Source organism: Calidris pugnax, unplaced genomic scaffold (assembly GCF_001431845.1).
Source record: "Calidris pugnax isolate Ruff unplaced genomic scaffold, ASM143184v1 scaffold39, whole genome shotgun sequence".
Taxonomy (NCBI): Eukaryota; Metazoa; Chordata; class Aves; order Charadriiformes; family Scolopacidae; genus Calidris; species Calidris pugnax.
Window position 1 is genome coordinate 826,189 of NW_015090828.1, and position 9,637 is coordinate 835,825.

General features: G+C 39.3%; 1 protein-coding gene across 1 annotated transcript in view; it reads left to right on the forward strand.

Annotated features, from left to right (window-relative positions):
- TSPAN14 (tetraspanin 14) overlaps positions 1-9,637 on the forward strand; it is a 36,788-nt gene that overhangs the window by 7,886 nt on the left and 19,265 nt on the right. Inside the window, exon 2 of the mRNA XM_014940568.1 lies at positions 6,386-6,483. Within this exon, the coding sequence (XP_014796054.1) occupies positions 6,403-6,483 (81 nt within the window). The 5' untranslated portion in view covers positions 6,386-6,402. The remainder of the gene's footprint in view (positions 1-6,385; positions 6,484-9,637) is intronic.

Below are 9,637 nucleotides of genomic sequence, written 5' to 3' on the forward strand. Positions count from 1 at the left end.
GGAAGTACGGGAGGGAGCAAGCAAGATGCATAGAATAGGTTCTGTTACTGTTGGATCACAAAATAAAATTATTCCCTGAACACTAAATAGGAATAAAATTATTCCCCAAACTGGAAGTTCTGGCTCCTCAAAATATTTGCTTTGTAAGGGTTCTAAAACCTTCTGTTGGAAGCAAAAAAAAAAAAAATCAAATTACATGCTTGCTTTAATTTGAGACCTTGAGTTTTGCCTTTCTACTGTTGATGTTACAAGGAGTGAGTATGTATCTGCTCTCATGAGAGGTAGTAGAAAGCAGCTGAGGAGTTTTGATCAGCTAAGATTATTGTGGCTACATGTTCTAACAGGCTTTGCTCCCTGGAGTGAATAAACTCCTGGTCAGAATGACTGACACACTTGTGCGTGTTTCACAATAGCTGAACTTTCTGGGAAGTAAAAGGAAAACATAGCTTGTGGTTTGTTGCGTATTATAAATGAGTTAAGCACAGGCAAGCTCCTTTTGAGGTGAAACTGGTCAATAGCTTTATTAAAGAAAACTTTCATAGACATCAAAGATTTCTCCATACCTTTCCAAGATGTTAATGAGCCATCCATTGAACTGTAGTGACAATGTCTAGTGTTGTCTTCACTTATTCTGGTGTAATCCATCTGTGTTTTAACTTGTGTGAGCGTGGGTTATCCCATAGTGCTTTTCAGGATAAGATCACTTATCCTGTGTTCCTACTGTTGTCTGTAATTCTTAAATATTAATAAAAAGCCTGACAGCTTACTAAAAGATCCTTCTCTCTTCTAGGATCTTTCATTCTTGCTCATGTTTTGAAAATTACTGGAATTTAGACTCAGTTTACTTGTGACATTTCCTTTTCTTTCTGCTCCCTGTGCTGTCACTTGTTCTAAATCAGAATATGGAGTATACACTTTATTTGCAGTCAGCTACTTTGAGGTGATTTTCCTTGAACTAGGTAAGAGCTCTGTGCCTTTTAGCTGGTACCTTTGTCAAGTGCTGCTGTATGTTGGAGCAGAAAGTGTTCACTTATTACTGCAGTGAGCTTCAGATCAGTGGAGCAGAAGTGGCATAAACCTAGTAAAATTCAGTGTATAGCTGAGTAGAGTTGTACCTCTACTCATGTCAATAACTAAAAATATTTGCATTTTGAATGTACATGGTCAATACTTGCATTCTACAGTGTCATTTGTTTTCATTCTGACCAGTTTGTATAAATAAAAATAGGGAGGTTTTGGAGCTCCTTTTGTTTTATGGGCTTTTTTAGCATTACTAGTAGCTTCTATATCTAACTAAGAATAAGATAAAGACTTTCAACGTGTGAAAGCAAGGCCAGCCAACTATATCTTTTGGTAGCTTCTGTGTGAAGAATGGTGGAAAGTGGAATTGTTACAACAGCTGTTGTCCTCTCTCATGGCTTTTTAAATGCTACAGCAGTGATCCTTAATTCTGCTTGTCTTTTCTAGTCTTCCTTTAGTGTATTTCTGTTAGTTTAAGAAATCAAGTGGAGCTGAAAATATCCCACAAGTGATAGCTTGAATAGCTTCTTGAATTTCAGTTGTGCCTTGTAGAGCTTTTATGCCAAAGTATCAGTCATGTTAGTCAAGTGGGCAGTTCAGAAGAGGGTAAGAAATTATGCTTCTTGATGCCGGTGTAGATTGTTTTTTGGAATTTAAAGCGTCTATATTCTGAATGTTAGTCTAAGTTCAGAGTACTTTCACAAGGTATTTCAGATGCAGCTCAACCACATAGAAGTAGTTGCTTGGCCAAAGTTGTCTAGAGAGTTTACGTGGAGCTCTTCTGACTTGCTGCTTCCTTGTTTTGGGTTTGGGAGCACCGGTATGTTTTCCTAAGTTACTGTTTGTGCTGGTCACTGAAACCGGAAACCCTTCCCGTGTATAGGGGATTGTTTTGTAGAGTTCCTTTCGGAGCAACTTGTGCCTGAAATATTCTTCAAATGCTTTTTTGAGCCTTCAGCACGCCACAGAAATAAGAATCCAAAAAGATGAAATCTTAAATCTGTCTAGCTTTGGTCATATTTTCCATTGAGTTCAGAGATGTGTTATCTGCCAGTATTTTTCTATTAAAACAGGGATAACTGATCAGCAATACCTGTCTTGCATCATGAGTTGTTCAGCTTAAAAGTACCCTTTTGTCGAATAATCCTCAGGTTTTCTCTAAGAATGAGCAAATACGTCTCTGCTCTTCTGGACTGCAGCAGAAGTAAATACCCTGTAGTTGTATTCCTGAAGAGAAGCTTGTATTTGTTTTGTGAGGCCCCAGTCAGAGTTTCTTGGAGACAAAATTACAAAAATAAAGATGATACATGCTTGCAGGGAGTTCCTGAGTCATCCGCTGGGCTACTATCTCTGTTTTCAGAACAAAATGCTCTTAATCTGTCAGTTTTCCTCGCCTTTGTGTTGCCCCAGCTCAGTCCTTACATGTGAAGATTTGATGCCCAGTGCCCAGTTGTTATTATACTGACTATTTGAGACTCCCTTGGTGGTCAGCTTCTCTCTGGGATGTGGAGAGAGCAATCTGTAGGTGCCTCTCAGTTGCCCCATGTTCAGAATGTTCTAAGAAAAATCTCTGAACTATCCTTGGTCAGGGATAGGTCTTTCTTCCAACTTCACAACCTCCCCTCCGCCCCCTGGCATTGCAGGGGTGCTGTGTTTCCATGAACGCTCTCAGAAGCCAGTGCTGCTGCTGGCCTCCCATCCTTGTTGTCCTCCTACCTCCTGACTGCACCCACACTGGCATTTGTATGAGCTCTGGGGAGGTAAATTGGAAAGCTTAAAACTGTTTTTTTTCTTGGCGTGTGGTAAAACATCACAGGATTGATCTGAAGATTTGCTGTATGATAGTTTGCTCCGCTGAGTAGGGTGATTAATGGTTGTGGATTTTAGGAGGGGGCGGGGAAGGGGATCAGGACTTCATATGGTGGCAGTACTGACTGAACCTGGAACTTCAGTGTGACTTAGGTCTGCCATGTAACATTAATGCCTCCTGAGAAGAGACTTTGTGACCTAGATCTAGAGACATGCATTAGTGTTCCAGTTGTTCTAGATTTAACATCTTATCTGTGAGGATTTCCCTGCATATCCAAATGAGATTATCTAATATACCACAGCTTCTGTTTTATGAGTGTTAAAAACTATAGACTGAATATCACTGCTGTGGCATTTTGAAGGTAAGAGTGGAATCTGTGGGTGTAGAAGTGCTTTGGAAACAGCAGTAGCCTCTTGATAAACAGCTACATTTTTTTTTTCCCCTCACTAAAGCTGTAAATACCAAGACGAAATTATACAAATGATACATTCTACCAAAGCAGCAGTGCTCTGTATGTAGTTTTTAGAAGTTCCCGTTGTTGTGAGTGGGTGATAACTGTCAGCTGACATAATGTGACTTGCTTTGTCTGAAACACAGTAGAGAAAGTTACTAGCCTGTGCTGCCCATATGCTACTTTAATCTTCCAAGTGTTTTGTAGTATTGCCTAACCATAGTTATGTAGCCTGTGATGTAAATTAAATGAAATACTGATGTAGCAGATTTCTAGACTGGTAACAGATGCCTCCTACGTTGGGAAACATAACTGCTCTGGGTATAAGCAGGGAAGGTGGCTGTGTGGCCTTGAGTGGATTGCTTGGTCTGTTTATTTGTAGGGTTAGGGTAGACACGCTTACACTTCAGATTTATTATGTCAGAATGTTGCTCCCGTACCAGTAGTGATAATGCTGCTCCATTTGGTTGTCTGTCGAGAAGAGCCAAAGATGAGGATAAGCAGAGAGTAAGTCAAATCTGCTCCTAGTGTAGGAGGGCAACCTAACAAAAACTAGGGCTTCAGACTATGTTTGTGTTTTAGGTACTGGAATGTTTTGCTTGCCTTTCTGCTTCAGATTATACTTTAAGCCTCTTTGTCTAGTAGAATCTCACTCTTATAAAATTTATTGATGTGCTAGCTAAATGCCACCTGTTGCCTCCTCTTTTGTAGCGGATGCATTAGTAAAAGTGATGTTTCTTATTACTAGTTTGTGCATCAGTTGACACTGCTGGTTTTGGTCAGAATCTTGATTTTTCATAGGGTGGCAGGCAGGATGGTGATGGAGGCCTCAGTGTACCTGCATCCAGAGAATGTTTGCGCCGGCACCCAGTGTATTGTTGTGATACGGGCTTACACTGATACAAATAGAGTCTTGGACTCTGCTCAGACTAGTAGGGTTCTTTTGTTGTTTCCTTGTGTCCCCTCCTTTTTCCTCTCTTCCCCAGACCTGGGGGAAGACTTGGACAAGTGTGTGACTATTGACTCTTTCAGACTTACTGACTTGGACAAGTGTGTGACTATTGACTCTTGAAATATAAATTCCTATTTGGAACTAAATGCTGAAGTGAAGAAGTTGGGAAAACCAGGCACTTGTTCCTTCTCTTATATTCTCTCAGCTGCAGGCTTACAAAAGCATGTCAGGAGAGTGGTGTTTCAACAGGTTTTCTTCACTATGTCTCAGAATAGTAAGATTCCTAAATGTTGTCCGTAAAGCTGAGTGGGTTGAAAAGGTCAGTAAGTAAAGCTGAACCAGAGCATGAGGAAGCAGAACTGTCTACATCTTAGTCATATACATAGCTGAGTTTTGCAATATACATTCCTGAGTCACATTTAGGAGCGTCCTTTCCAGTCACTGCCTGTTTCTTTTTCTTTTTTTTTTAACAAAGATTAACTGTTTTTGATATGAATTAACTCTGTGAGCATTAGAACCTAGTTGTAAGATGGGGCATTGGAAGGCAAAAACTCCCTTGTTGCTAGTATTTCGTTAAAACTGTATGGAAATCAGCATCTGAACCACGGACATATCAAGTTCAGGTGTTAGTGGTGGATGTTGCTTTCTAGCCTGACAAATTTTGCAGGCATTGTTTCTGTAAGAATATCCAATATGTCCCTTAATATGGTGGATGTTGCTCTCTAGCCTGACAAATTTTGCAGGCATTCTGTAAGAATATCCAATATGTCCCTTAATCCTTATCCAGACTCTGCTGTTTCTATGAAACTGGCAAAGTAGTTCATTCATCAGTATGACACAAGTCATACTGATCCACTTGACATGAAGTAGATTAATTTGTATATAATAAAGCCTTCTGTAACTTGGGCCTGGTGGCTTACTTTGTTGTGCCAGGTCACGTGATTTTCCAATTTTTTTTTCCCATAACTACTTAAAGCTACGGAGTATTCTACTGAAATATACCCTCTCTAGATTTTCTACATGGTCTCTGCATTTCTGAAAACTATTTCCATTTGATTGGGCAGCAAAGAAACTTCCTGTGTGGGGTTGAAGAGGGACAGGGGTTGTGTTTGGACCAAGGAGGGACTCGTGGTGCTTGGTTCCAGACTTTGATGGGTAGGCTTGGTTTTTGCATGCTGTCTGTGAATGTCCAGGTCAGCATAGTCCTTGAAGTCTTTCTCAGTTATGAGGTGTTTGAAAATTCCACGCTTGCTTCCCTGTTGCAAGCCTTTCACTGACAGCTTTTGGGAGGAGGACATTTACCTCGAGTGGAGGGTTGAAATGTGGAACTGCTTTATCTCTGTCGTAGGCAGCACTCCTGTGGTCAGCTCTCTAGAATGCGAGGGCTGTGGGAATGCTTTGTTTTCCCTGTTCCAGCTCTTGATTTAACAGCTTGTCCTCTGTTTTTTTCCTATGCATGGCATTTCTGCAGAGGTGTTTTAGTTATGATACTCTGAAAAGCTGTAGTTCTCTGAAATATTTGAGCAATGGTTTCAGTTGAACCTTATCTCTAGTGTTTGTAAGGAAGCCAGAAAACCAAACTCCGTGGAACAGATCAGCTGTTTAATGGTGAGGCTTTTGTTCTTCAGAATAAGACCTCTTATGGGGGACTGATTTGGTAAAGAAACATTAAAGTACGGAAAGGATGGAGTACAACTGCCTATTGTATTTAGCAGTCTGTAGGTTTTCCAGGTGACCACTTCTAGCTGGGTTTTTGGATGTGCAATCCATAGGGTGGGTGTTTAGACTTTTGCATAAGTCCAAGCAGCTGTCTGTCTAAGTAGAATGGTTTTAAAGGAATGAGAAAGCGAACGAATTCATCTTGCTGATGCAGATCTTCCTAGGCTAACTGCATAGCTAGCTTCCTTTTTGGGTGTCCCTCCCTGTTGCTACATGAGGGTGCTTAAAAAAGATAGGATTATTAAGCAACAAATACTTAAAGGGAGTTTAGGGTCAGCAGAAGTTTCTAAGCTGACTTTGAATGTACCTCTGGCATACGGTACATGTTACTACAGTCCCTTTCTCAACAGAACAAAAGAGATATGGAAAAAAAATCCTTTATTCTTAAAATCTTTCACTGCCTAATTCTTCTCATTGTTTCTCTTCTGTGCAGACGCTGTGCTATAGAAGATGCACTATTACCGATACTCTAATGCAGAAGTCAGCTGTTGGTACAAATACCTCCTCTTCAGCTACAACATTGTCTTCTGGGTGAGTACTGTAAAGATTGTAGTAGTTAAGGCATACCTCAACTTTATTAACTGCCTGCATATTTCCTTAAGATAATAGGCTGAAATATTTACCAAGAAGCTGATGTATAGGAGCTGGGTGTTTTGAAATTGAAGAAGTCTATCCCATGTGAGAAAGTAATTATTATTGAAAATTATATGGATAGTGATTCCTCACAATCTTTCTTTTCCTTATCCCTTCCTCCTATCTTAGCTTCTGAGTAAAGATAAAGAAGTGAAGCATATAAAACTGGTTTTCTTGAGGTTTTTTTGTTTGTTTTGTTTTTAATGAAGAAAGAAAAGATCTGTTTAAAGGATTTGTCAAAAGAAAACAGTATAGTCTCTACTGTTGCTGACAAGGCCTTTTGTCTTTTGGTTGATGGAGGTCATTAAATGCTGGTTGCATGTGGGTAAAGGTTAAAGCTCCCTTTCTCAAGTGCACTTAAGTGGTTTGTTGAGTTGCTTCCCTGTTAGGAGAAGTTTCTTCTAATATCTCCTTTCAGTTCTTCTTTGATCTCTGTGTTGGGGTGGTGTAAATGCACTATGCAGAAGAGAAGAAAGAAATTGCTCTGGAGATGTGTCAACAGCTGGCATTACAACATAGTCAAGATCATAAATGTCGTGCTCTGTGGGCAGCAAAATTGTCTGATATGGTCTTGAAATGCTTAGCTAGGGACTAACCTGCTTATAATGTTTGTTTAGAATTGTGAATGTGAAAAGGGCGCAAAAATAGGCATGTGGTTTTAGATATGTATAATGGTCAAGATCACTGAAGCACCTAATTACCTTCGAAGAGAAGGCAATTCAAAGGTTAGTGTATAGAATTGCATTAGAAATAGTTAATGAGTCTGTGAGGAGAGATGAAGGTAAGGATGCAGTTCAGATAAACTTGATGGCTTTTTTCAGAACTTGCAGGTCAAATGTTAGGAGCATCTGAAGTCATGGAAACTGCAGTCATGGAAAGGCATGAGTTGTCATGGGGAAGTGTGGATACAGTGACTTGCCCAGTGCTAGCACCTCGCATTAATGTTCTGATTCGGAGTTGAAATTTCTTAGTATGGATAGCCGCTTCTAAAGATATTTAGACCTTTTTTCAAAGCTGAAAAGATCAGGTAGTAAGAATGGAAGTATGGTATGTAGCTGAAGGAACTTGTTCAAATTAAGAGTAAAAACTGACTCCCTGATTCTGACTTGTCTGAGATCAGTAGTCTTGCTAGAGAACATTATATGTATTCTATTTGTTTGCTGTGATTCCTTGAACCATGTCAATTTTTTACTACCTACAATTTGATATATGGAATCATCAACCCAAATCTGTATTTTACTTCAGTAAAATAAGGGGTTTCTTATCTGAACATAAATTGAAAGCTGCAGAATCTTTTTCGTATTTGTCCATGTTTTGCTTGACTAACCCATAAGGTTCTGGTAAAGTAGGCTGGCATTTCTGCACTTCTTGGCTGCTTTGGCAGTATTTAAAGTAGAAAATAAGGTTTGTTTTTTTTTGAAAGCTGCGTGTATAATGGACAAAACTCTGAATTCATGTTAGATTAGAATAATAAAAAATCTAGGTTTGATGTAACTTCTGGAGGTCACCTGACCCAATTTTCTGTTGAAAGCAAGACCAGTAGGGTAGGAAATCACTGCTTGAAGAGAAGAGCTGGGAGTCCTGTGAGCTTATTACTTATCAGTTTTCTGCTGATGTCAGTGTAATAAGAATATTAGAAGATCAAGTAATACTGAGACTGCAATGCCTGAGTATTGCTGTTGAACTTTTTGCTACGGTCACATCTTGTTTACTAGTGCAATGTTTTAATAAGATGCTGTAGCATTAAGCCACAGGGGAGTTTATCCTTCTGTGGGTAACAGGACAGAAAAGAAGCCTGTGGCTTGTGTAGAAAATTTTCCAGTAAGAGTTAATTGGCCACAATGTTGCCATAGTGAAAAAGTTCTTTAGTGATGACTATTTCCCCCTGGCAATTGAGGATTCCCCTCATGGCCTCATGAATCGAAAAGCATGTGTTCAAAGGCCACCAGCTCTGTAGCTATTTTTCTTCTAGATAGTACAACTCCCATGTACCTGTAGTGCAGTGTGGTGCGATGAGAAGTAATATTGTCAAGCTGTGCCAGTTTTCAGAGAAATCACTTTGGAACTGGCTGGGTGCTCTTCAGCAGGTAGTGTGTGGGATGTAGGTAAGCGTGCAGACAGCCTTTTGCCCATTTAAGCCCTTACTGGAGGTATTTTGTTAGTTCACCTGTGTCTCAACTGGTGGCACGTTTTATTCACAAGCCGAGTAATTTGCGTGTAAATAAGGAGTTGCATTTGTTCATTTGTAATGCTTACTAAATACACATGTTGACTTACTATCTTTGAGGCTACAATGGGTATCAGTGACTGTATAAGCTATAAAATTAAAGCATATGGTGACTTAGTAGTTTACAGAATATTTAAACTTCTTAGTAAGTGGTTAATTTTCTTCAGTTTGTGTCATGTTTCCAGTACGGTTCGCATAGATTGGTATAGAACAAAATATTGAACTTGGAGGAAATTTATGAATAATTTAATAATGGCAAGCTCATGGTTTAATCAGCCCTTAAAAGGAACTTGGAGGAAAAATATGAATAATTTGATAACGGCAAGCTCATGGTTTAATCAGCCCTTAAAAATCTGTAAATCTTCATTCTTTGGAAGGTGGTTTGTCTTTTTCCAAGATTCCATTGGGGACAACTTGGCAATGGAAGGTTCAGTTCTGCTGACTTTAAGTTGGTTGTATAGGACTGGCTAGCAAAATCATTTCTCTATTCTTTGTACTTGGGTTTCCCTTTTAAGAAAGGGAATGGAGGTCATGGGAAGGCTCTGTCTTTCAAGGCATTTTAATGTGGGATTACTTTATTTTCATCTTGCTTTTTAAGCCTACTAATAAGATTTAACTTCTCAAAGTATGCTTGTTTTAATGAGTAGTGATGAGGCAGTATTGCAACCATTAAGATAGCCCTGCAGGGAGTGCTCAGAAGTTTAAGTGAAATTACCCTATTACAGCAAGACTGGACCTCCTTTTGAGTTTTAAAGCTTGCTTTTTTTTCTTTTTTTTTTTTTTTCCCAAAGCTTGCTTTTTTTTTTTTTCCAAAGAGTTTCATTT